At 44.2% G+C, this 27182-nt stretch overlaps 1 protein-coding gene and 1 long non-coding RNA gene across 4 annotated transcripts in view; one reads left to right on the top strand and one right to left on the bottom strand.

Moving 5' to 3' along the window:
* LOC308549824 overlaps positions 1–18699 on the bottom strand; it is a 52450-nt gene extending 33751 nt beyond the window's left edge. The window contains exons 1-3 of the long non-coding RNA XR_013997791.1: positions 18494–18699; positions 17534–17678; positions 589–716 (exon numbers count right to left, since the gene is read on the bottom strand). This is a non-coding gene — a long non-coding RNA (uncharacterized lncRNA). The remainder of the gene's footprint in view (positions 1–588; positions 717–17533; positions 17679–18493) is intronic.
* Positions 18700–18832: 133 nt separating this feature from the next.
* Positions 18833–27182, top strand: part of UPB1 (beta-ureidopropionase 1) — a 30586-nt gene continuing 22236 nt past the window's right edge. For all 3 annotated transcript variants that reach the window (XM_081122851.1, XM_081122852.1, XM_081122850.1), the window contains exons 1-2: positions 18833–19076; positions 24559–24730. In XM_081122851.1, coding sequence (XP_080978977.1) covers positions 18973–19076; positions 24559–24730 — 276 coding nt within the window. In that variant the 5' untranslated portion in view covers positions 18833–18972. The remainder of the gene's footprint in view (positions 19077–24558; positions 24731–27182) is intronic.

Here is a 27182-nt window from a genome sequence, read left to right as displayed (position 1 = left end):
AGGGCAAACAAAAAGTAAAATATGTAGTACTTATTTAGCTATGGCTAAAATAAAGCAGAGAAAGGAGTGTTGGTCAGGGGTGGGGGTTAGTGATTTAAATAGGGTGATTAGTGTATGAGAATTCTAAGCTTCAGTTTCCTTATCTATAAAATCGGATAGCAGTACCTATCTCATAGGACTATTGAAAGAATTCAATGAAATTATGTCTGGTACATAACAGTGAACACTTCAGAAATGACAGCTATTATTACTATAAACAACCTTATGCTGAGAAAAGTGTGGCCTACGGAGGAACAATTTGCCTAAGGTCCCAAGGAAAATTAGTGGTTGGGTAAGAACCAGAACCCAGGCCTCATGACCCTCCATGCAGTACTTCCAAATATACCAAGGGACCAAAAGCACTAAGAAGCCATCCTCCTAAGGCTGTTAATGGGCAGCATGGTTTTAAGTTGAAGAGTTCCCTGAGAATGTGATTTTCAATATCAGCAAGAGGGGAGGGAATTTGTGGGCGTACATGAGGTTTTCCTTCAAGGAGAAGCACGCCAACTTCACTGCAGCCTAAGGCTGGGCCTGCTGGGGTTTACTCACAAGACGTTCAGATCCAGGATGCTGCTCTCAGCCAAAGGCAACAAGCTTTCTGGCGGCTGCTGGCCCATCTGCTCTGATGAGACTCTCCCAAACCCTGATCTCCCATTGGTTTCATTCCAAGGAATCTCCTGGAGAAAAGATAAGCAGCAGTTAAATCACAGCTGAAGAAATAATAAGTTCTAGAGGGGCACTTATATCTGTTTGGCTGGGTGAGATTTTCAAGTAAGCCAAGTTAGTGGTGTGGTCTCTCAACTCTTTCTGTGCCTTTTCCTCACCCTGTGGCACTTTCTCTGTCCACAACCAGATACTCACTGCTCCCCTGCACCTTCTGCCTTCACAGAGCCTTCTCCCTGCCTAGGTTTTAACTTTCCTTCAGCCCTGTCCTTTCCTCATTGACAGTCTCATTCTCTCCACTCATCCTAACTTTTCCTTTATTATTATTACTATTTTTTAATCCTCACCTGAGGATATGTTTTTATTGATTTTAAAAAAAAAATTTTTTTTTAGAAAGAAAAAGGGAGAGAGAGGGGGAAAAAACATCGATGTGAGACAATACATTGATGGGTTACCTCCTGGTTGCCCTCTGACCTGACCAGGGGTTAAACCTACAACCTAGGTATGTACCCTGACTGGGAATCAAATCTGCAAACTTTTGGTGTATGGGATGACACTCCAACCAACTAAGCCACCCAGCTAGGGCTTTCCTTTATTATTTATTTTTATTGATTTTGGAGACAGAGACACACATTAATTTTTGTTGTCCCACTTATTTATGCATTCATTGGCTGCTTCTGGTAAGTGCCCTAACTGGGGATCGAACTTGCATCGAACGAACCTGCAACCCTGGCATATCAGAATGATGCTCTAACCAACTGAGCTACCTGGACAGGGTCCTGACCTTTCCTTTAAAAGAAGATGCTTACTAGCTTAACAGAGATAATATGGAGCAGGATTCAGAGAAGTCAGCATTCTGGATTTGAACTCTGTTAATGAGCACTTGTATGAATTTGGGCAAATCAATTACCTTTTCTGGGCCTCAGTCTCTTTATCTAAAAAAAATGTTGTAGATCATCTTGCATTTCAAGTATCATGGAATAGATTATTCTGCAAAGGGCAGGGACCCCATTGATCTACTTAAGGGCAGAAAAGTACACAGAGGAGTAGTGAAGCCAAGGGCAGAAATTTTCAGAGTGGAGGTGCCAGAACCACTAAACTGCTATTATGTTCACTGTCTGGCAAATGGCATCCAGTGTCTAGTTCTGGGTGAGGTATAAGGGAGTTTGCACCTGCAGAAGAGGCCTAAGTTTTGAAGTCTATTCTTGTATCATATGTTACATGAATTGTATCACATTAAAGACTTCAATGCAGGGGAACATCCAGACCAGTTTTGGACCATACCATGTCTACTCTTGAAAGGAAACACGGAGTAAAAAGCTTTTGGCCCAGACCACCAACAGTTAGTTGAACATCATGGTATAGGGCTAGCTGCAAGTTTCTCTGCAAGGCTAAAAAGAGGAAAAGTGAGATCAATAAAGGAGATCTTGAACTCAAATTTGGGAAAGTGATATATGAAGATTTCAAAATATGTTAGAACTATAAGCAAATGTGTGGATATTTCCACTTCTGCTGCAACTGCAGCCAGTTACATTAACAGATGAAGCTTCTGCTGGGGTAATTTGAGAAAATTTTAAAATCTTTGACTATCACTGACGTGTGCTATCAGGGTGGTGTCCATAATCTTAACTTTACCACAGAGAAAGGCTTGGAGGATGTTGACTAGAGAATCTGAACTCTGAAATAACCTGTGACAGTCACTATATCATTGTTCCTGCCTACAGAAACAATTCAGACCCCCAACTTTTCTTCTTTGATGTCCCACAGTTGGGTTGATGACAAACTCTCATAGGCTTGAGTCCTGCAGCATCGTTGGTACAGCAGAAGCTCTTGTAGACACTTAGTACTTGGGCTGGCAAATTTTATCAAGCCTGCTTAGATCCTCTCCCTGCGGGTCAGCCCTCCAGAGTCAGTGGTGCATCCTAGCAGAGAAACACTGAAGGAGGGGTGGCACTGTTTTTGCGGAGTCCTCAGTGACTTTCCACTGAGCTGTGGGAAAATTTGACAGTTGACTGTGGCTGAATCATAACCCAGAGGTCCTGACCACTCAGATCTTTGAAAATTCCTTTCATTCCTTTCCCAAAAGGGGAACCTGGCAAACTCTAATTGGTTAATTCCATTTACCCCTGTTTGTTGCAATTACATAGGTGCAGAGCTGTGTGCTTTCAGTAGTGGCAAAGGGTATCAGAATAACAGCATCTACAATTGATAATTACTATAGCTTATATTTATCTAGTACTTACTATTGTCAGGTACACTTTTTATAAAATGTTTTTTTCATTGAATCTTCATAACTACCCAGTGGAGTATTTACTATTAGTATCCTTAGTTTACAGATGAGGAAACGAAGTCCCAGAGAGGCTAACAACTTGCCCACAGTCACACAGCTCAGATATGAAGTGCTGAGATTTAACGTAAGCATTCTGACTCCAGAGTCTGTGCTCCTAACTACTATGTTGCACTGAATCCAAACACCAGCACAGATATTCTGGGCTCAAAGGCACTTCAGCTACCACAGATCAACCCCCAGATTTTGCAGCTGAGAAAACAGACCTATGAGCTAATGGGAACTGGCTAGTGGCTGAGCCAGAACTTGAGGCAGTTCTCTTCACTCCAGGGCTCAAGGCGCTCTGCTATATCAGAAAGCCTTGGGCTCTCCGCATTGTCTTAAGAATTTGGAGTTCTTTGATACTTTATCCTTTTAGGAAATGGAACTTACATTTATATAAACATAAAAATACTTTCATATAGTTTTTCTACAATATACGGATCCCGCCATTTCTCCTACCTTTTTTAAGGGCTTTTTTTTTTTTTTTTTTTAACTTGGCTCCTTTTTTTTAAATCCCAAGAAAGTGAAAGCAATTACAGATAAGATTCTTAAAAATATTGAAAATATTTTAACGAATGTTCCTATCTTTTACCAAACACTGCTGTTCAGCTGTGATTTCCTTTTTTTGTTCAAAATATTACAGATGTCCCCTTTTATCCCCACTGACCCCTTCCACCCGGCACCCACTCCCCTCCCAAGGCCTCTGCCACACTATTGTCTGTGTCCATGGGTTATGCATATATGCATATAAATTCTTTGGTTAATCTCTCCCACCCCACCCCCCTTCCCTCTGAGATTTGTCAGTCTGTTCCATGCTTCTGTGTCACTGAATCTATTTTGTTCATTGGTTTATTCTTTAAATTCCACATATAAGTGAGATCATGTGATATTTGTCTTTCTCTGCCTGGCTTATTTCCCTTAGCATAATATTCTCCAGATCCATCCATACTGTCCCAAAGGGTACGAGATCCTTCTTTTTTACAGGTGCATAGTATTCCATGGTGTAAATGCCCAACAGCTTTTTTACCCACTCATCTACTGGTGGGTAATTGGGCTATTTCCAGATCTTAGCTATTGTAAATTGTGTTGCTATGAACATAAGGGTGCATATAGTCTTTCTGTTTCAGGATTCTTAGGATATGTTCTTAGAAGTGGGATCACTGGGTGAAAAGGCAGTTACATTTTTAATTTTTTGAGGAACCTCCATACTGTTTTCCATAGTGGCTGCACCAGTCTGCATCCCCACCAGCAGTGTACCAGGGTTCCCCGTTCTCCACATCCTTGCCAGCCATTCTGTTGTAATTTGTTGATGTAATTTGTTGATGGTAGCCATTCTGACAGGTGTGAAGTGATACCTCATTGTGGTTTTAATTTGCATCTCTCTGATGATTAGCAACATTGAGCATTTTTTCATATGTCTCTTGGCCATCTGTATGTCCTCTTTGGAGAAGTGTCTACTCAGGTCCTTTGTCCATTTTTTAATTGGATTGTTTGTCTTCCTCTTGTTGAGTTGTATGAGCTCTTTGTACACTTTGCAAATTAGCCCCATATCAGATTCATCCTTACCAAATATGTTCTCTCATACCATGGGGTTCCTTTGTATTTTGAGGCTGATTTCTTTTGCTGTGCAGAAGCTTTTTAGTTTGATGTAGTCCCATTTGTTTATTTTTTCTTTTGTTTCTCTTTCCCTAGGAGATGTATTGGTGAAAATTCCACTATGTGAGATGTCTGTGACTTTACTGCTTATGTTTTCTTCCAAGATTTTTATGGTTTCGTGACTTACATTTAAGTCTTTTATCCATTTTGAATTTATTCTTGTGTATGGAGTAAGTTGGTGATCTAGTTTCATTTTTTTGCATGTACCTGTCCAATTTTCCCAACACCATTTATTGAAGAGACTGTCTTTATTCCATTGTATTCTCTTGCCTCCTTTGTCAAATATTAGCTGACCATAATGGCATGGGTCTATTTCTGGGGTCTCTGTTCTGTTCCATCTATCTATATGTTAGCTGTTGTACCAATACCAGGCTGTTTTGATTACAGTGGCTTTGTAGTATAGTTTGATATCTGGTAAAGTGATCCCCCTAACTCTGTTCTTCTTTCTCAATATTGCTGCAGCTATTTGGGGTCTTTTTCAGTTCCATATAAATTTTTGGAATATTTGTTCTAGCTCTGTGAAATATGCTGTTGGTATTTTAATAGGAATTGCATTGAATCTATAGATTGCTTTGGGTAATATGGACATTTTAATGATATTAATTCTTCCAATCCATGAGCATGTTATATTCTTCCACTTGTTTATATCTTCCTCTATTTCTTTTTTCAGTGTCCTGTAGTTTTCCTACTACAGGTCATTTACATCCTTGGTTAAGTTTATTCCCAGGTATCTTATTTTTTTAGTTGCAATGGTAAATGGTATTGCTTTTTTAGTTTCTATTTCTGAGAGTTCATTGTTGGTGTATAAAAATGCTGTTGATTTTCAGATGTTAATTTTGTATAAAGCTACCTTGCTGAATTCATTTATCAAATCTAGTAGTACTTTGGTGGAGTCTTTAGGGTTTTCTATGTACAATGTCATCTGCAAATAATGACAGTTTTACCTTCTCCTTTCCAATTTGGATGCCTTTTATGTTTTCATCCTGTCTGATGGCTGTGGCAAGGACTATGTTGAATAAGAGTGGTGAAAGTAGACAACTCTGTCTTGTTCCTGTTTTTAAGGGAAATGGTTTTAGTTTTCGCCCATTGAGTATGATGTTGGCTGTAGGTGTGTCATATATGGCCTTTATTATGTTGAGGTATGTTCCCTCTATTCCTATTTTGCTGAGAGTTTTTATAAAAAATGGGTGCTGGATTTTGTCGAATGCTTTTTCTGCATCTATTGATATGATCATATGATTTTTGTCCTTCATTTTGTTTATGTGGTGTATCACATTTATTGATTTGCAAATATTATACCAGCCTTGCATCCCCAGAATAAATCCCACTTGGATGGCATATGATCTTTTTAATGTATTGCTGCATCTGGTTTGCTAGTATTTTATTGAGGATTTTGGCATCTATGTTCATCGGGAATATTGGTCTGTAATTTTCTTTCTTTGCAGTGTCTTTATCTGGTTTTGGAATTAGGATGATGCTGGCCTCATAAAAAGATTTTGTGAGTTTTCCTTTCTCTTGAATTTTCTGGAATAGTTTGAAGAGGACAGTGTTAATTCTCCTTTGAATGTTTGGTAAAACTCACCTGTAAATCCATCTGATCCCAGACTTTTGTTTGCTGAGAGTTTTTTTTATTACTGCTTCAATTTCATTAGTTATCAGCCTATTCAGGTTTTCTGATTCTTCCTGATTCAACTTTGGAAGGTTGTATGGTCCTAGGAACTTGTCCACTTCACCCAGGTAGTCCAGTTTGTTGGCATATTGTTGCTCATAGTATTTTCTTACAATCCCTTGTATTTCTGTTGGGTCAGTTGTTATATTGCCTCTTTCATTTCTGATTTTATTTATTTGGGTCCTCTCTCTCTGTTTCTTGGTGAGTCTGGCTAAAGGCTGATCAATCTTATTTATCTTTTCAAAGAACCAGCTCTTGGTTTCATTGATTTTTTTTGGTTTTTTTTTTTAGTCTGTGTCATTAATTTCTGCTCTGATATTTATTATTTCCTTCCTTCTACTTCCTTGAGGCTTTTCTTGCTGTTCTCTAATACTTTAAGTTGTTGTGTTAGATGGTTTATTAGAGTTTTTTCTTGTTTCTTGAGGTATGCCTGTAATGCTATGAACTTTCCTCTCAGGACTGCTTTCACTTTGTCCTATAGATTTTGGGTTGTTGTCTGTTCATTTTTGTTTTTTTCCAGGAAGTTTTGGATTTCTTCCTTGATTTCATTGGTAACCCATTCATTATTTAATAACATGCTATTTAGCCTCCGTGTGTTTGAATATTTTTGAGTTTTTTATAGTGATTGATTTCTAGTTACATGCCATTGTGATCTGAGAAGATGTTTGATATGATTTCAGTCTTCTTGAACTTGTAGAGACTTGTTTTGTGCCCTAACATGTGGTCTATTTTTTAGAACGTTCCATGCGTACTTGAGAAGAATGTGTATTCTGCTGTTCTGGGATGAAATGTTCTGTAAATGTCTATTAAATCTATTAGAACTAGAGTGTCATTTAAGGTCTCTGTTTCCCTGTTGATTTTTTTGTCTTGATGATCTGTCCAATCAGCTGTGATTTCTAATCGTCAACCATCCAATTAGTGATTTTAATCTCACACTACCCTCCTCTGCCTCTCCCTCTTAGGATATGACCAACTAAGCTCAGTATGTTCCCTCAGCTCCTGTGTATCCATCTTCAGGCCTTACTCTGCACAGGTTGTTCCTCACATCCTGCCTTCTGTCATGGAGAGAGTGTATTACTCCCCAAATAGTCTCTACACAGTGACCTTGGCCCCATTCCTTCCCACACTCCTCTATATCTAAACCAATAAATTATAAAGACGTCAGGAAAAGCATGGAAACAGTAACATATGGCAGAAAGAGTTTCATCTTGGTAGTTAAACAAATCTTCACTCTGGTCAAGCTAGTTAACCATGCTAAGTTAAAGGAATAGGATACCCCATTTCAAGTTGATGATGTGAATGGAATGAAAGAATGCGTAAAGCGTTAGTAGATCACCGGGCACACAACAGACACTGCCTTCTCTCTTCTGGTTCCTTCTCCCTTTTCACAAAAATGTTTGAAGGAGCTTTATTTTTTAAAAAGCCCTACCTTATCCTCAAACAATGAACTATTATTTCTCCTTCCTGTCATTCCAAGCTTATTCAAAGTTATCCTCACTATTGGCCCTTCCTTCTGCCAATTCAGTTAACTTTGGCCACTATATATTGACTCCCACTAGGGACTAGCTTAGCCCATTTCAATACTCTCCTGAACTCTGAATTCAATACACACTTGTGAGTTGACCCCAGTGCAGCATTAACTACCTGGCACTCTGACCTGTGGCCTGCTTACTTCTGTATCTCCTCTAATATCTCTGAACATTTCTGTTTCAGTTACTTCCTACTTCTCATTTTTCTTCATCCCGTCTCTGTGTGATCTTTCACTCTCAGGGATTCAACCACCACTGTATGCTAAGATTTCACACTCTTGCTCTCTCTAGTCCAAATTCTAATCTTTAGGCCCCAGACCTGAGTTTCCATCTGTTCACAGGGATCTCTTTGGAGGTTCCGTGGGCATCTAAATCTCCAAACTTGCTTCCCCCCCCCCCCCATGGCTCCTATTTCCTAAATGGCTTCACCATTAAACCAATGCTCAAGCAAGAAGCCTAAATCACCTTGAATGTTCCTATCTTCTATACTCCATATTCTGTATTCGAGTGGTCACAAATCCCTTTGATTTTTATTTTCACAGTATCTGCTGAATTTACTCTATTTCCAGTGCCTTAGTCCAGGCCTTTGTCATGTTTCAGCAAATGCTGTACACTAGAAGCTTTTACTTCCAGTCACTCACCCTGCCTAACCTCTGCTCACATCCACAATTTATCTAATTAATAGATCTGAGTGTTTTAATCATCCGCTCTAAAATCTTAAATAGCAGTGACCATACGAAATCCTAAATATTTATATCTCTAGCTTCCTATTAGAATGGAGGCACCTCTTATTAATTATTGTATTGCATTGCCTACTCTAGCACATTGAACATGCATGAAGAAAGCTTATTAAATAAATGAATACAGGCATACCTCAGAGATATTGTGGGTTCAGTTCCAGGCCACTGCAGTAAAGCAAGTTGTAATCTTTTTGCTGGTGGAGGAGCTTGCTTTTAGTTTGTAAAAAATGCAACATCTGCCTAGCCAGTTTGCTCAGTGGTTAGAGCATTGGCCCGCGGACTGAAGGGTCCCAGGTTCGATTCCGGCCAAGGGCACATACCTCGGTTGCAGGCTCCATCCCAGGCCCTGGTCGGGGTGCATGCAGGAGGCCAACCAATTGATATGTCTCTCTCACATCGATGTTTCTCTCTCTCTCCCTTCCACTCTCTCTGAAAAGCAATGGAAAAAATATCCTCAGGTGAGGATTAAAAAGAAAAAAGCAACATCTGTGAAACACAACAGAGTGAAGCACAATAAAACCAGGTATGCCTATACAAGCCCAGTAGAGAAAATGAAAGAAAAACAATATTCTTGTCTCCTAGGAGCTTATATTCTTTTTGTAGAGACAAAATAAACACAAGAAACTATTAAGTACCTAAAATGAGACACAAACTCGAAATGCCAGAGATGCTCAGAAAAGAGAGGTGAGTGTGAGGTGGAACTGCTGGTGAAAACTTCACAAAGAAGAGATTTCCTGAAGATCTTAAAGGATGGGTGGGGTTTGTGAGGCTTGGTGGAAGGTGCAGAATGCTCCAGGATGGAATTGGCCTTTGATGTTGGGGAACATGAGACTAACGTAGAGATAAGGTGGGCCACAAAACAGGCCCTCAAAAGTCAGGAAAAAGGAGTTTGACTCTCCCTGGCCATTGTTGCTAAGTGGTTAGAGCGTTCAATTCCCATCCCTGGTCGGGGCTTGAGTGGGAGGCAACCAGTCAATGAGTCTCTCTCACATCGATGTTTCTCTCTCTCTCCCCCTCTCTCCCCATCTCTCCCTCCCTTCCTCTCTCTGAAAAGCAATGGAAAAAATATCCTCTGGTGAGGATTAATAACAACAAAAATTAAAAAACAAAAGGGAGTTTGCCTACAATAAGAAAGGGGTATTCTAATAATACAAAAGCTGTCATATACTAAAGCTATAATAATACAAAAACTACTTTAAAAATTTTTTTATATGTTTTTATTAATTTTTAGAAAGAGGAAGGGAGAGGATAGATAGATCGATGAGAGAGCAACATCATTGACTGGCTGCCTCCTGCACGCCCTCTATGGGGGATCCAGCCTGAAACCAGGCATGTGCCCGGACTGGAATGGAACCATGACCACCTGGTTCCTTAGTTGACACTCAACCACTGAACCACACCGGCCAGGCTAAAAACTGCTTTTTAATATACACACATGCACACTCTTTTAATACCTTAATCCTTTGAGATAGATGATCTTATCCCCATTTTACCGGTGAGTAAACTGAGGCACAGGGCCATTAAATAGTTGTGGCTCAGGGCCACACAGCTGTGTGCAAGCCCCTGTAATAAGCACTACCAGTACAGGTAAATAAGAGAGTTCCTGCTTTTAAAGATCTCAAAAAGAACAGAATACAAGTGATCCCCTCATAAACAATTACTTATAAATCAATGTGTTAGGTATTGTTACAAAAATACACACAAGATGGAAGTGTTGTTTTAGCAAAATTAATCTAAAAAGGCTTATTTGGAAGACAAAAACACTGAAACCAGAGAAATTAGCTTCCTGGCTAATACAGTGAGTCAGGCAAGATCCAGTGAAGAAGGTGATGATGGTAGATGCAATAAGACCAGAAAAGGGGCAGAATGCAAGACACTAAGGCAGAAATGATAGTAACAGGTATAATGTAAGAAAAAAGAATCAGATGAGTTTTTAAGTCTGGGAAACTGAATAAAGGATGTTAATAAGAGGGAGATAAATTCATTTGAAGAAATATGGAGTTAAGGACAAAAGGGACTGCTCTGTTCTGAGAGAATGTAATAGGCCTTAATATAGTAAGATTTTGAAATGAGACTTTTAAAATTGTTACTACTCAGTCTTGAGTTGTATATAAACAAAGATTTTTAAAATATTTTAATTAACTCTGTGGCAGCAATATGGCCTCTATGTATTTTCTGTGTTTTTATTTGCTCCTCATGCTCTCCTAGTCTTTATTAAAAATTCTGTCTTGTATCATCCTTTCCACAGAAATGAAGTGTGATTATAATGTAACAAAGCTGAAGTTTAAACATACAAGACCTTATCTAACCAAAACTGATTCCAAAAATGCTGCTTTGCTCAATACTTTTCTGGAACTTCTCTATTGGAGTTGCTTTCAGGGTTGATCTATAATCCAAATTTTATCGTCACACTTTGTTAACATCTCCAGCCTGATCACCCATTAACTAAGCTATGAGTTAACTCTTCTTGTTTTTCAAAAATAAAATCTACCCTCAAAAAACCCCACTATATTTCTTGAACACCAACGCTAAGATTATTGCAGAGGTTGTGCCACAGACTCTGTAAGCAACTTAAGAGAGAGCCTTTCCAAATACTGAATGGCAACATCACTGTGGGGAAGGGGTGCCCCTACCCAGAGTGGGGCATTACATTGCTAATTATTTCACAGACCTGCTTTTCATTTAATCCTTGAAGCAGCCATACCAGCAAGTACTGTACTATCATCTTATGCTATAAAAGAGTAAAAGGAGGTCCAGAGAAGTAACGTAACTTGCTCAGGGTCATAAAACTAATACACAGCAAGCTGAGACTTTAAAAACTTATGATTTTACTCTGTACCATGCTGCTTCTGATTAAATAAGAACACTGCTTCCCAATGGATGAGAAAGTTATTAAACGGTATGATTACTTTATAATCCTATTGCATATGGCCATAACTTTTAATACTCTTTTAATTTCACTTGTTTTCTCACCACTTTCTGTATTAATTCAGAAAAATAATGAGGAAAAGATGAACAACCAGCTATGAAAATGTGTCATAGATTTTGAATTAAGTCTACCTTATAGAAATAAAGGACATTAGAAGTAAAAATGTCTTTAAATCATCAGGCCTGGCTCCCTCCAACTATAATATTATTATATGGCTTAAGTATGTTACACTCCATGTCAGCAAGCAAATAGTATTTCCTTCTCCTTACGTAAGGGGTTCAACTGAAGGCTATTGTGCATTTACCATCAGGGGCTTTATTCATCACTCTCAGTTAAATACGGACAGTAAGTTTTACTTATTCCTCCTTTACATGCTCCTCATTCACCACTGGAACACCACACGTATTTATATATAGCAGACCTTTCTACTACCTTAAACTGGGTTGGAAGCCTGCAGGCTTGAATTATTTAAGAAAAAACATTTCCACTTGTCCTGCCAAACATGTTGATCAATGCTCACTTAAGTGATGTAATCATCTCCTCTCATTTCGTAAGGTCTACTCTCTCTCTTCAGGTGACTAAGCAGTCTGCAATCTTCCTTCCTTGAATTGGATAATTTTCAGACTTGTCTTATCCTTCCGGTTTTTACGGCTTCAGACAATCATTTTTCTCCTGTGAATATGGCAAAGGGTTTCATGACTAGAGTCACTCCTTAGTGTACATGTCTTTAGAACTCTCTACATATCTTCATACACTGGTGCAGTGCAACCCTTTATCTACTCTGGTGTTCCAGACAGACTGGCACTTTTTCTGCTTGCAGTCTTGCTTTTCTTCTTCTTGGGTTGACCTTCCTGTGTCCTTCACACATCCTTCTAGCTCAGAAGTTTGTTCTACCACCTCTGGACCTGTGTGGCACTTTTGGTAATGTTATCACTTAATATTGTAAACACAGCTACTGTTTATTAAGCACTAACCATGTGCTGTGTCTGCAGCCTTATGTATGTAATACAAACTACCCAGCTTTCCCCCCTAACCCCTCACAATGCATCCCCTCTGTCCCCTATAAATCTGTCACTTATAGGCCTAGCACAGTGCCTGATGCACAGCAGGTGGTCAAGAAATAGGAGCTGTTATTATGATGATTACGAAAATAAGCACCATATGACTTATTCATGTTTGGCACAGTATTTGGCACATTCAAAACATCTTTATAAAACTGACCAATGAAGAGAACAAATATTAAATGGCTATAAGGTCCTTGTGAGGAAAGCTGTGCAGCCTGCCATGGACTATTGACACTAACTCTTCAGAGTCTGCACAGGAAAATACCCAGTTAACAGAGATGGGGCTGGGAGCCCAGAAGCATGGCCTGGAAGTCCAGCAGGATATATGGTACCAGGTTCAGGAAGGTTTTGATGGCTAGTGGCTGCAGAGGCTGAGTATGGGAGATGGCCCTCTGTACATTGCTCTGAGCAAAGGCCAATATCAGTTTGGTTCCCTAGGTGTAGCTGGCATGGTCAGACTAACTCCCTTGATTAGGGAGAAACTTGGGATTGTAAGAAAGGCTCCTGATGATGAAGGGGGACATAATTCTTAGAGAATTGAAGCCTATACCTGCAGCGCTCACAGAGACCCAAAGGTAAGGCTCTGGGGCTCTGGGATTTAGCAGTGGCAGTCCAGGGAGTAGTCTATGTTAGAGTCTGGGAATAGCTAGCAGGGCCCAGCAAACAGTGAGACTCAAAATCCAGATTCAAGTCTTCGGCAGTGCTAAGTTTAAAGGTGGCAGTGTGCTGGGATGTCAGAGATTTGGGTTTAAGGAAACAAAACATAGCTTCAATTACTGGAATACAAGAAAGCTTAATGTCCCCAACATGGCAGACTAGTTATTCAGTTTGAGGAACTAATTCAGGCAGGGCTGGTAGCAAGGTTTAGTTCTGATTCAGCAAGGACTGAGATCTGAGACTAAGGGTAGGACTTGCCTGTGTTAAGTTTGTTGGTAGTACAGAAAACCTGGTATATTATTACAATACTGCAAACCCTCCACAATAACAAGCACACAATACAGTCTCTCAGAGCACAAAATCTACCTTGCTTCAGTGTTAAGGATTTTAAGATGCCAGTTATCTAGAGATGGTACAGCACAGAACACAAGTCTATTTGGTCTGGCTTAAATATCTAATTCTTTCTATACATTCGTTGTACCCTTAGGCGGTTATGGCTGTGTGCCTGCCCCAATCTCTTAATCCCCACAGTTATTTTTTGTTCCCCTTATTGAGCTCCAGATACAACCATTTCCAAGTTGAAATTACTCTTTGCAACAATAAGATACTTGTTTCATCTTCTGATTCTGGGACCAGAACTCCTGTCACCATTAGTTCCCAGAATTGAAGTCCACATATACTAGCAATAAAAGTGATCCTTTTCCTTTAAAACCAACTAGCCCAGGTAGGTGTGGCTCAGTTGGCTGGACATCATCCCATGCACCAAATGGTTGCCAGTTCGATTCCCAGTCAGGGTACATGCCTGGGTTGCAGGGTTGAAGGTTCAATCCTGGGTTGGGGCACGTGCAGGATTGATGTTTAGCTCTCTCTCTAAAAATGAAATTATTTTAATTTTTTTAAAAAGCCACACAAATACACAACTACTACTATTAATAATGGAGTCTTCTTTTTACTTCTTGACTCATTTCTTTATATACCAAACTGTCTTGTATTGTTCTACGGTCTGTTTATGGTTCTTTGGACTTAACATCCCTGGTTTTTTTGATTCATGTTAAAGCAATATACTGGTTCAATGACCCATCTGATGACTTTCTTCTACAACACTCCCACCAAGTGGTCATTTGGACAGTACTTGAACTTCCATATTGGCTGAGAACTCACCGCCTGCAGAGGCAGCCTATTTCATCTTTGGATCACTTGTTGGAAATAACTGTTTGGGGCTAAAATATGCTAATACTGTTTGCTGCTAATATTTGTGCAGTTGTTCTAGGGGGAGAAGGAGGTGGAGAAAAAGGTTTATTTACCATGTTGATACTTCATGAAATTTGTGTCGCAAAAATTCAACCTGGGATTTTGCTTTTTTTTTTTTTTTTTGGTTAATCCTCACCCAAGGATATTTTTTTCATTGATTTTTAGAGAGAGTGGAAGGCAGGGAGGGGGAGAAAGAGAGAAACATTGATTGGCTGCCTCCTGCACACGCCCCAACGGGGACCAGGGATTGAACCTGCAACCCAGGTGCCTGCCCTTGACCGAGAATTGAACCCATGACTCTTCAGTGCACAGGCAGACACTCTAAACCACTGAGCAACACTAGCCAAGGTAGATTTTGCATTCTTATTTTTAAAATATATCTTTATTGACTTCAGAGAGAAAAAGGGGGGGGGGTGGGGAGAGAGAGAGAGAGAGAGAGAGAGAGAGAGAGAGAGAAAAACATCAATGATAAGAGTCATTGATTGGCTGCCTCCTGCACGCCCCCTGCTGGGTATGGAGCCCTCAACCCAGGCATGTGCCCTGATTGGGAATTGAACTGAACTCTCCTGGATCATAGGTGGATGCTCAACTGCTAAGCCACCCTGGCCGGGCTGATTTTGCAATCTTAATATTTAACAAATATCTAAACCTATACCCTTTTTTCACCCTTTGGCTATGCACAGCTGTGTACCTGCTCAGTCTCTTAATCCCCATAGAGTTATTTTTTTAGTTTTCTAGCCCAAATGATTAGCTTAACTAGTGATGGGTCATGGACTAGATTTCAGCTTAGGCTAGTGTCAACTGATAGTCAATGGTCATTGGCACCAAATCAATGCCAATAGGGATCTCCAATTGGGGAAGGAGTGAAGAAGGAAACTATTTCGTGCAAACAGCTCAACAATAATACAGCTTGGGCTGTACAAATAGCAGGGCTGAGGGCTCTGCTACCAAACAAAGTCTTAGGTGGAAAATGCACTCCCCCAGCCACAGTGAAGCTGACTTATATAGACAGAAGTCCCCACCAATGGTCTCTGACTGTCCTTATGCAAATGAGGATGCCAAATCCTCACTGTATGATTGGTCCAAAGGACTGTTCTGATTGGTCAGAACAGAGCCACTCTGATGGGTCCAAGCTGGGCAGCTTTGACTGGATAGGGAAAGGTTTATTCCTATTGGTTGGAATAGGATTCCAGGAAACCTTTATAAGGGCTGGCTCAGTGCAGGCAGGAAGTTTAGCAGGTGGTTTCAGGGCAGGTAGTCTAGTGCAGAGGAGCTTCTCTGGGAAGTGCAGTTTGCATGAGAGTCCCCTGTGCAGAAATGGCTGCTAGGCTTTTCTTTTTTGTGTGTGTCTTGTTAATCCTCACATGATATTTTTTCCATTGTTTTTCAGAAAGAGTGGAAGGGAAGGGGGTGGGCGGTGGAGGGGAGAGAGAGAGGGAGAAACATGGATGCAAGACAGACACATCTACTGGTTGCCTCCCGTATATGCCCCAACCGGGAGCAGGGAGTGAACCCACAACCAAGGTACATGCCCTTGACCCGGAATCAGACCCAAGACCATTCAGTGTGCAGGCTGAGGCTCTAACCACTGAACGCATTGGCCAGGGCTGCTTTTTTTAATGTTTATTTTTATTTGAGCCCAGTTAACCACCAGGAGCCCTTCTTAGTTAATGGGTGTTTTTCCTAAATTTTTTCTTCTCAGGGTTCACACTAATCAGCTTTGCTATATTTCATGGCCTCAGACTGCAGCCTTCATCAAAATTACTCCTTTCAAAGGTATGCTATTTATCGCTGGAAGAACTGGTGGGAAGAATATAAGTGATTCAATATTACTACTAGAGAAATACCTCAAAGATAAGTATTCAGTACATTAAGGATGGCATAGTTATGATTTCCCATGAGAATATTATATTGAAACACCTTTTCCTCGATTACAAATAACAGAGATAACACTATATAGATTTTTCTAAGATATTTTAAATTAGCTTATTTGATTCTTTCAAGTCAAAGAAAGTGGGATGGACTTTATTATCCTCATTTATAGATGAAGAAAATGTGTAGAACCAGGGCTGAACCCGAGTCCTTGGATTTCTAGTCCAGTGCAGTTCCTGCTGAAACCCTGGTTTATAATGGCCTAATGTGAATGGCTTGTCACCTAACAATAGGGAAAGATGAATTAAGCAATTTAACTAGTAATAATAGTTTCTACTTCTGCTTCAAGGTTCAACTCAAATGTCAGCACCTTAATGAATCTGTCCTGATCTCATCAGAATTAATTCCTTCAACTATCATTTACTGAGTGCCAAAGCACTATCGATATAAAAGTAGACCGGACCTAGTTCCTGCCCAGAGGTCAGAAGTAATTACACAACAGAGTTTGATAAATGCTCTAATAGAGGTGTTCATAAAGGGATAGTGGAATCCAACTTTTCCTGGAGAAATTGGAGAAGACTTTCCAGAGGTGATATTTGAACTGCCTCTTGAGGATGAGTAGGAGTTCACAAAACAGAAGATGGAAAGTCATTCCAGGTAGGGAGACACTGAATGAGAGGATACAAAGGAAGGTTAAGATACTAGCTTTAGAAAGACAACTAAGAATAGACACCAGAGGTAGATTAGAAGACTGGTAACAATTCAAGCAAAAGATGACATGATTGCCAGCATAAGGTGGGAGGGGTAAGGATTTTAACAAAATTCAGGAGGTAAGTTTAGCAGAACTTGATGTTTGACTGTATGGGGGAAAGAAAGAACATAGGAGTTGGGGATGACTTCCAAAGGCTTGGGAAATGAGTGGGCAGTGAGGCCACTAACTAAAATAGAAAATAGCGTACAGAAGATAAGAGTAGTCAAGGCATTTTGAGTTAACAATAAGGCCTCTTCCATGAGGCCTTAAACAGTTTCTTTTTCTAGGCCAGAAATCGCCCCTTGCTCTGAGCTCCATAGCATACTGTATACCCTTTTCATATCAAGTTATTTAAATCTGCCGTATTTACAAGTATGTCCCTACCTTAAATCATGGAGAAAATGGACTAGGTCTTGATCGTCTGTGTGTGTATTGCCCTTATCGCAGAGCCTTGTATGTAAAAGCCTTCAGTCAAGTTTTGCATTCTTGAAAAGGCAGCTCCATCGGATGCTGGAAACTCTCGGTTAACCTTTATCAAAACAATGACCAAAAGTTGAGTTAGGGGCCCATATAAAATATCTAAAGTCTTTGGCCCTTCAACACCTTTGTTCTTATCTTACTTTTTCAATGTCTGAATAACTTTCCTGAGGTTACAAGGTTTGCAAATGGCTAAACTGGGCCGACATGTTCCTTCACTACGGTGCCAGCCTGTTAGGCTGGTCTTACTGTTCTAATTCTCAGCAGGGTTGCAAAGAGGCCCTTCTTTGGCTCCTGAGGGGGTAGCGCCCTCTGGATCCGAGGGAACTGCAAGAGGGGCCTCACACACCTATCACTTCAGCGACAGTCTCAAGCGCCTCCCTCCCAGAAAAGTGCCCACGTGGAAACACCCGGAGCAGATGGCAAAACTGAAAGGGGCCCAAGGGTCCAGAGGGTGAGCCCCTGTGCGGGGGACCCCGCATTTTGCAGTATTAACTTAACGAAAGCTCATGGGTTCATTTGACCCTTCGCTCAAGCGATGCAGGCACGGCCCAGGGTTCCGAGGCCGAAGCCCGGGGTGGGGCGCGCGGCCAGGACTCCGGGTCGGGCCCCTCGGGGGTTAGAAATTCTCAGAAATAAGGGACACTGGAAGGCGGAGGGGCAGCCTCCTGCCCTTGGGACACTGAAACTCGTCCTGTACCTTCCAGCGCAGTCCTGTGCGGCGGGCCCGCGGGCTTGCTGTCCCCATTTGCCGACCGGCGACTTAAGTCGCGGTGGGGAGAGGCCCTGCCCACGGGCTGCGGCGGGAACTGGCCCCGCAAGGGTCCAAGAGGGCGGAAGCGGCGCCGCGGTGGGCCGGCCCTTTACCTCAGACCGGCGCCGCAGCCTCCCTCACCGCCGAGTCTCCAGGCTGTCGGTCCCGCCCCTACACCTCGGGGCAGGTGAGAGGTGGAACCCGAAGGCGAACGAGAGCAAAGGGGCCAGGAACCGGCCCTGGGAACCGGCTCGAGGGCCTCGGAGGGCCACGGAACCGCAGCAGTTGAGGCGCGAGGGCTCGGAGCGGCCGGGTGGCCGAGGGGGCGTGTCCCGGCGCGTGCGGAAGGAGGTGCGAAGGGCAAGGGGCGGGACCACCCGCGAAGCTCCGGAGCACTGATTGGCTGCTTGCTGCGGAGGCACGAGGAGGGGCGTGTTCTCAGTGAGCCCCCCAGAGGCCGAAGGGTAGAGCTTGGAGCTCTGGGCAGGTACGCGGGCCTGGCCGCCGCCGCCTCCTCCCCCTCCTCCTCCTCCCCCGGGGGTAAAGGGCAGGCAGTTTGGGTCTGGACGCCGGGAGCTTGCGGTCTTCAGCCATGGCTGGGCCTGAATGGAAGTCGCTGGAGCAGTGCTTGGAGAAGCACCTGCCGCCCACAGACCTGCTGGAGGTGAAACGCCTTCTTTATGGCAAGGAGACCAGGTCTGGGGCCAGGGGTTTAGGGGGGAGGGGGCGCTTAGGGCCAGTGAGTGTGGGCAGGGGTGACCAGGGAGAGTGCTTCGGGATCTGAAGGACTCGGACGGGGCGGTGGTGAAGTCCTGAGAGGGCGAGCAGAGACCGTAAGAAAGTCTAGATGTGACGGCTCTAGGCCGCTCAGGGGTTATACAACCTGGCGTGACCTTTACAAGCCACTTCTCCTCCCGTCACCCGGAACCGGAACCGGAACCGGAAGGGAAAGGAAAAGACTGGCTTTTTACTCCCCGAGGCTTTCTCCCTAACTCCTTCTCCACTTCCAGTGATCAGGGCTTTGCCCAGATCCTATTCTAGTCAGTGTCTCCAACCAGAGCCCCTAGCAGGTCAACGGATTGTCCAGCCCCAGCCCCTCCTCCTCGCAGTGACTCGGCCTATAAGGGTCCCTTGGAGGTAGAGGCCTGCTGAAACTGGTTGGTCAAGGAACCTGTCCTGCTTGCCGAGCCACAGAAGTGAGTTACTACACGCTGTGCAAGTGTTTTTCCACCGCCAGCCAGTCCTGTGCATCACCAGGGCTTTCTGAGGGCATTGCACTGCTGGACCCTGGGTATACAAAGCTGGAAGACACTTCCCCTTCCACTCTGGTTTCTCCTCAGTCCACTTTTCTCAAAGCAACCAGAAAATGTAAATCATATCCTGTTGCTCCTTTGTGTAAAAGCTATAAGGGATTTCTGTGACTCTTACAATGAACTCTGACCCCATGCAGCTTCTGACTAAATGCCCTCCCACTTCCTTGCCAATGGGTGGGCTCCCTGACCTTCGAGGTGACCTTAAGGCAGGAGCCTGATCAGCTCACCAGAAACTTGAGGGTGTTGATTGGATCAATGGTTCCCAGCTACCCATGCTATGGAGTTACTGCAGGGAGGTCCGACCTCAGATCCTCAGGTGTTTCACAGTCGATGATAAAGATGGAACAACTGCCTTTGGAGGTGGGAGTGGTACAGAACTTTGTCAAAAAGGGGTCTTCATACCCAAAGAGGAGGAACGGGACTGGATGACCTTCAAGGCACCTCCAGTGTGCTCATGCTGGAATACCACTTTCCACCAAAGCTGTCAAGGCTCATCACTGGGGAGGCCTCTTAGAGCTGAGGCTCCCAAAGAAGGTTTCAAGGTGTCTTAAAGCAAGGGGCATCTCAGGCTACTGCTCTCGGGATGAGAATAGGTTTATTTTAAGGGTGAGGTCGGCATGTTCTCCTGGGAAAAAAACAGAGGGCTTGTGTCAGGGAGAGGCAAAACACAAGAGTCTTAGGAAAAGAGAAATAAGTTTTCCACATAGGTGATTGGCTGGGGCACATTCTAGAAATCAGGGTAAAGACTACCTTTAAGAAGGACTTTCCATGAGCATTTGGGCTCCTCTAGTGTGGGGAGGGATTATAATGGGTGGTAAAATGGGAGCTAACATTTATTGACCAGTGACTGCCAGGCCTCATCCTGGGTCTTGGCTCACAATAACTGACTTTGTTGCTCCCCCTTTCCTTTATTTTTCCAATTATCTTTTACTGGTCTGCTTCACTCAGCACTGAACCCTTCCAGGCTTTACCTCTAGGGCATCAACCTGTGTCCTTACTCAGTTCTTGCAATTCCTTTGTGGCTCCCCCTTTCCTTTATTTTTCCAATTCTCTTTTACTGGTCTGTTTCACTCAGCACTGAACCCTTCCAGGCTTTACCTTTAGGGCGTAAACCTGTGTCCTTGCTCAGTTCTTGCAATTCGGTGGGATTTGGAAGGAACTTAATCATCTTAAATGATAGGAAATTAGTCATTTAAAAACTTCTCCTACTTAAACTACTATTGTTTCCTCATAGCCTGACTCAAATATGGACCCCTCTGTGAAGGTCTGGTGGAGCCTGAGTCCTCAGCCCCTCCTTTGAACTCCCTCTGTGCTCCACAGAAGACCACCTTCTCTCCCAATGACTTGCTGTGCCCTACAAAGATGATGCTTAGTAAATGTTTGCTAAGTGAATGAACTATATGGGCCTTGACTGTGCCGGACAGATGAAATCCCCAAAGAACACTGATGCTCAATTTTAAGACAGCCAGAACCAAGAAACATTTATTCATTTAACAAACATTTATTGAGCATTTATTTTTGTCTTGAGCACTAGGGATACAAGAATGAGGAAGCCAGCCATGGCTGGTGTGGCTCAGTGGTTAGACTGTCGGCCTGCATACCGAAGGGTCTCGGGTTCAATTCCCAGTCAAGGGCACATACCTGGGTTGCAGGTTTAATCCCCAGCCCTGATCGGGAGCATGTGGGAGGCAATCAATGTGTCTCTCTTACATCGATGTTTCTCTCTCTCTCTCCCCCCTTCCTCCCCCTCCCTCTCTCCTTTCCACTCTCTCTAAAAATCAATGGGAAAAATTCCTCGGGTAAGGATTAACAACAACAACAACAAAGGGGCTTTTAAAAGTGGTTGTCTACATGTACAGGGTTGGCGTAGGTCAGGAAGGCTTCCCAGGGGTGCCATGCTTGAGCTGCATCCTGAAGGGGAGATGGAGGAGTTGGTTAGACACAGGAAGTACTCAGGTACTCTAGTCCAAGGCCCGGACACCAGGGGACATGCCCATTCAGGGGACATGCCCATACACTGTGAGTGTAGAGTGCTGTGGGGATTGCCCAAGAGAGCAGGAGGGAGTAGCCCTCGTGGTCCTGGGGGCTCTAAATGCCATGCTGAGGCAGCAGGACTTGTCCTGATGGTGGTGGGGGCCTTCCAAGGTGAATTTGAAAAGTGAAGGTGAAATATGAGGCCTAAAGCAAACAGAGTGCCTGGGGTTGGAGAGGAGGAAGGGTTCTAGAGGTCTTAGGGAAGTCAACAGATGGTGTGGATGGGTCGTTCTGGCTTCTGGCTTGGAACCTCAGGTGGCTGGTGGATTTTGATGAGGAGCTGGGAAACAGAGCTGAGGAAGGTGTGGCAGGTGAGGATTGTAGGGACGCTTCCTATGGAGGGGAGAGGGGAAAGCAAGTGAGGTAACAAGGGGGACCTGTGTAGAGCCTGCTCTCCCTGCTTGCTTGCTTTTCCTAATTTTTAATGGGAAAGGCTCAGTTATCTTTAGTTGTGGATATAGTAGGTCTGTAGGAGACAGGGAGAGATGTCATGTCTTAAATGAAAAAGGCAAGTGGGAGAGCTGAATATACAGACTGATGCTATTATATAGAAAAATATTGGAAAGATACATAAATTATTGTTAAGAGGGGTCATCTCTGGAATTCAGGATGGGGGCTAAGAGGTAGGATGGAGAGGGGAACTCATTTTCATTTGATATACTTTTTCACTCTTTGATTTTTTTTTTCCCCTATGAGCATGTGTTTCTTTTGTAACAAATTTTATTATTTTATTATTTAAAACAAGGGGAAAGGTGAAGTTCCAGTAGCGAGAGGTTGCTGAGGAGGCAGGAGCTGAGCTTGCTCAGGCAAGGTCTGCCCTGACCCTGGGTGGAGAGGTAGGGGGCCAGAAAGAAGGGCCTGGAGGGTGTTTGGGCCAGGACAGGAAGTGATAAGTTTTCCCCCATGAAGTTGGAGGTGAGCCCAAGAGGGGTGGGGGCGCAGGCAACCAACTATGGGGAACAAGGCAAGGTTGTGGGCAGCACAGATCCTCCACCTCTCCTTGTGTGAGGTTGTGGCTCATTTGCTGGTCTCTGCCCTTCCTGGGTCGTGGCGGATCTGTGCCCCGCCACATCCCTGAGCCAAACCTTTGGTGGGCACAGCAAATGGTTTGTGGAATGGGGCCCAAGGGTTGAATGGGTTCTCCAAGGCTTGGCGATGGACCCCCTGGATAACACCAGGGTGGGGAAATCTTGCTGTAGGGGGTGTCGAGGAGAGGTGGGGCCCCAAAAGTGGAGGGGCCTGGCCTGCATTGCCTCAGGCCTGGGAGAAAGAGTGTCTGCAGGGAGCTGAGGGATGGAGGGATGGAGGCAGCACTCAGCATAGATGGTGAGGAGGCAGGAAGGTTGTGGTGGAACAATGGGGCTGATGGTGGTGGAAGGATGGGGAGAGCAGGCAGCTGTGGGCAGTAGATGGGGAGAGGTGGCTAGAGGCTAAAGGACATCACCCAGGTGATGGTTACAGTCAGGCTTGCAAACCTGAGACCAGACCTCAGCCACCTAGTATCTTCCTGGCACAAGGACTGGGCTGCCAGGACCTCTCCCAAAGGGTGGTCTGGCTCCCTGGCCATGGTCCTAGGGGCAGCAGAACACCCTTTTCCTTCTCCCGTCCACCACGGTGACTTGTCCTGGGGCTGGGGCCTGCCGAGATGGGGGGCTCTGCCTGAGAGAAGGAGGACTGTGTCTGAGGCAATCATGGCAAAGGGAGGCGAGGTGTGGGCACTGCTGTTATTTCTAACCTGCTGAAGGAACGGAACTGATTGTCAGGGGTGGAACCCATCTCAGGAGCTGTCAAGGCTGTCATACGGAAACTGCCTGGCAGGGGGCGGCAACAGGGGCTTGGGCTGACAGGGCTGTGATTTTGAAAGAAACATCTTTAAGAAAGTGACTTAAAGTAGGAGGGAAATATTATCATTAGATAATGGCTGTCAGGTTATTTTTTGATGTGTTCTCTGGGTATTTCATAACCATCTCGTCCCCAGATGGTAAGGCCTTCCTGGCCAGGGGCCAAGCCTCATGCCCCTGTGGGTTTCACCTCAGCACCAAGCATGCAACAGGCATCAGGAGGTGTTTGCCATGTGGCCAACGGTCACTTCAGTGGGAGGCTTTATAAATAATCCACTTACCTTTGTTAATAAATCACAAACCAGGATGAGCACTTGGTCCTTTGGTCTAGACACTTGGCCCCTCACCAAGCATACCCAGCACTGTGCATGGAACTGTCTCCCGTCTGGAAGTGGCAGTAGGACAGAATAGTGGGGATCACAGGAGACTTGTAATCCTTAGTAGTGAAGGGCCACAGGATCCTCTTTCATGCTATCAGTCCTGGCCTCTCCACCCAGCCATTTCCTGAGCCTGGTTCTCAACAGCCCCTGTCTTATCACAGCCCACCCCATCCCCCAGGCTCAGCAGAGCCCTCTCATTCTAGTCCACAGACATTTTTGGGAATCCATTCCCTCACTTCTGTGCTGATTGCTGAGACTTTAATCTCCACACTGATTTCAGCAACTCAAATATCAACTCTTGACTAGTCTCCCTGCCGCTTCCATCACCCACCCTGCTGCCTCCCTTAGCCACATCTGACCACTCCCGTCTGCCTGCTGAAATTTCCCCAGTGACCATCAGGTTAAGTCCACACTCAGAGTGGTGTCTGTTTCCAACCATCCAGGCCCTCCCTCTCCTCCAGATTCCACCTGGCATTGGACTGCTCTGTGTGCCTTCTTGCCAGGACACATAACCTCTTCCCTACCTGATGAATAACTCTGGGCTTGGGGGAATTTTAAATTCAGCACACCTCATGCAAATCATCTCCCTTCTTCTTTCCTGCCCATTTAGGAAACTCGACCTGCCCAGCAGGGCTTTTGAGTTGGCCTCTGAAGGGGACTTTGAGCTGCAGGGATATGCCTTCGAGGCAGCAGAAGAGCAGCTGAGGGGACCTCGGACAGTGCGTGTGGGGCTTGTTCAGAACAAAATCCCCCTGCCCGCGGATGCCCCTGTGGCCAAACAGGTGCGACTGCTTTTGACCATAAATATATAAACAGGCTGTGCCCTGCTCTCTGTTTTGAACACATCCACAGTCTCCTGCTGGCTGCTTGCTCTGGGTCTGCAGGTACATCTAGTGAGCAAACAGTCTGCCCAGACATTTCTGTCCTGGCTGTCCCCCTTCCCTCCTGCCTGTTTCTGACTCTTCTTTTTCTTCTGGCTGCTACACTTTCTCTGCCTTCCTCTCACTACTCACTGTTCTTTCCACCTACACCTCTGCTTCCTTTCCTGCAATTGATCTATTTTTCCATTTACCGATTGGGATGGTGCCCTTTTGGCTGGCTCACACTCTCCATGGAACTCTGCCTCTCAGTCTCCTGCCAGCACACACCAGTCAGGACCTGTGTGTCCGTCCAGGTGTTCCTCTGCCTTGTTCCTCAGGGTGTGACTTACTGCACCCAGATGTCTGTCAGCTGGTGGTGCCTACAGGGTTGCAGGAATATGATAGGCATTTGCTTATGACCTTACAATTAATATCAATGTGACAGCATCTTGTGTTTCCCTAAAGAAACATGTCACAGATGCGGGCAGTGTGTTGTATACACTTATTTCTTCACAGCTTTCCTCCCGCTGCTCAAACTTCCCAACTTTCTCTGCAGAGGTGGCCTCTGGATACAGCATGCTGAGATTTCTTTGGGATTCTTACGAAACCTAAGATCAGTTGGATTCCAGTTCAGGTTCTGCATTGTCTTTCACATCTGTCCTTCCTCTGCTTTGGTTGGATTAAAAGATTTCTGATTTTCAGATTAGCTGATTGTCAACATATCTCCTTGACCATTCCCAGATTGTCAGGTCATCATGGGCAGGGGTGCTGTTCCCATCCCCACAGCACCTAGAAGCACATTTTGCACACTGTCAGCCCCCAGCAAACATCTGTGGAGCCCTGGTGTGCGCAGTCTTGCTGGGGAGAGACAGAACATTGTAAAGAGCTTGTGCTTTCTGGGTTTTCAGCCTTGTTCCCCTGGTCTTTCTTTGAACAAACACTTCTGAATGTCTCCTGGGAGCCAGCCATCATGCTGAGGACACAGAGATGAGGACACTTGCCTCTTGCCCCCAAGGAACTCGTGGGGTCATGGGAGTGACAGACAGTGAAGGAATGTGACAGCACAATGGGAACAGCACCACCACAGGGGCTGGGGAGAGTAGAGATACCTCAATACTCCTGGGAGAGTCTCCCCTCTGTGGGTGACATGTGACATAGATAACCTATCCAGGGAGGACTGGGTGGGAGAAGGAAGCACATTCCTGGCCACGGGCATAGCCGAGAAAGGCAAGTCATTCAGTCATAAGATACACACAGAAAAATAAAAGTGGCAAAACGAGGCATTCCTGAAGCCTTGCATACAGGGCGGTGGAAAGTGGACTGTGTTCTGGCGGGAGGGAACAGTTAACCCAGGGGATGGTCCTGGTGTGCAGTAGGCCCACTGGATGTGGGCCATCCTCTTGCAGTAACCAGCATCCTCATAGCAGAGCATCCTCCTCACAACCCCATGAGGCAGGCAATGGTCTACCCATTCTCCAGTCAAGGAAACTGAGGCTCAGAAAGGCAGTATCGAGGGTGTGTGGGACCCCAGAACTTCTGTAGCTCCCCCTTTTCATGTAGATTTTGAACCTGATGACAGTATGAGATGTCAGAACCTCCCCACCCTGCTCATCCTCTGGCAGCTGACCGAATAGGGGGTTGTTGTTCCATGTGCATTGGGGTGAGTTCTAAAATGGTCTCAACCAATAGAACTAATGTGTTCTAATCCTTGATTTTTATTTATTTGTAGAGAATTTTTATGAGTTTATTTAAGCCAAACTGACAACATTGCCAGGAAGCATGATCTCAAATCTCCAGAGAATAACAGTTTTGCAGTTTGTTTTATACATTTGGAATTAAGGATGGAATATAAGGAAGATTACATGAAAGTGAGAGAAAGCAAGGCAGGGATTGGATTACAGGATAGTTAATAAGATTACATGCTCTATTGAGGGTTGTTAAGCTTCTGAGAGGTCTGGGTAAAGGGCAGGTAAAAGAGGTCTGAAAAAAAGTCATTTCAAAGGTATGTTAACCTAGAATCACAGAAACAATGGGTAGGGCTTAGGCTTGCTTAAGGCAAAGATAACCTTTTACTGAGGAAGTTATAGGCCTGAGGCGTGACTACCCAACATGACCTGCCCAGTTAGAAATTTATGATCAGATAATCCTGTGAAGTTACTTTCCATAGAGCCCCTTTTTTTGTCCTCAATTCCCCCCTTTTGGTCATAAATCAATCCAAAGAATGCATTGATGGATAGTATGGTCTCACAGCACTAGCAAGTCTCATTCCTAGGAAGTCTCAGTATCATCATCCTCTTATTGACCTTTGGAGGTGGAGCAATACTGTAGCTAACTATGGGATGTGAGTTGAGCCTGAATTTTCCCAAAAAGGAAA

This window comes from Miniopterus schreibersii (assembly GCF_964146895.1).
Source record: "Miniopterus schreibersii genome assembly, chromosome: 20".
In the NCBI taxonomy this organism is placed as follows: domain Eukaryota; kingdom Metazoa; phylum Chordata; class Mammalia; order Chiroptera; family Miniopteridae; genus Miniopterus; species Miniopterus schreibersii.
This window is presented reverse-complemented; position numbering and strand designations above follow the sequence as displayed.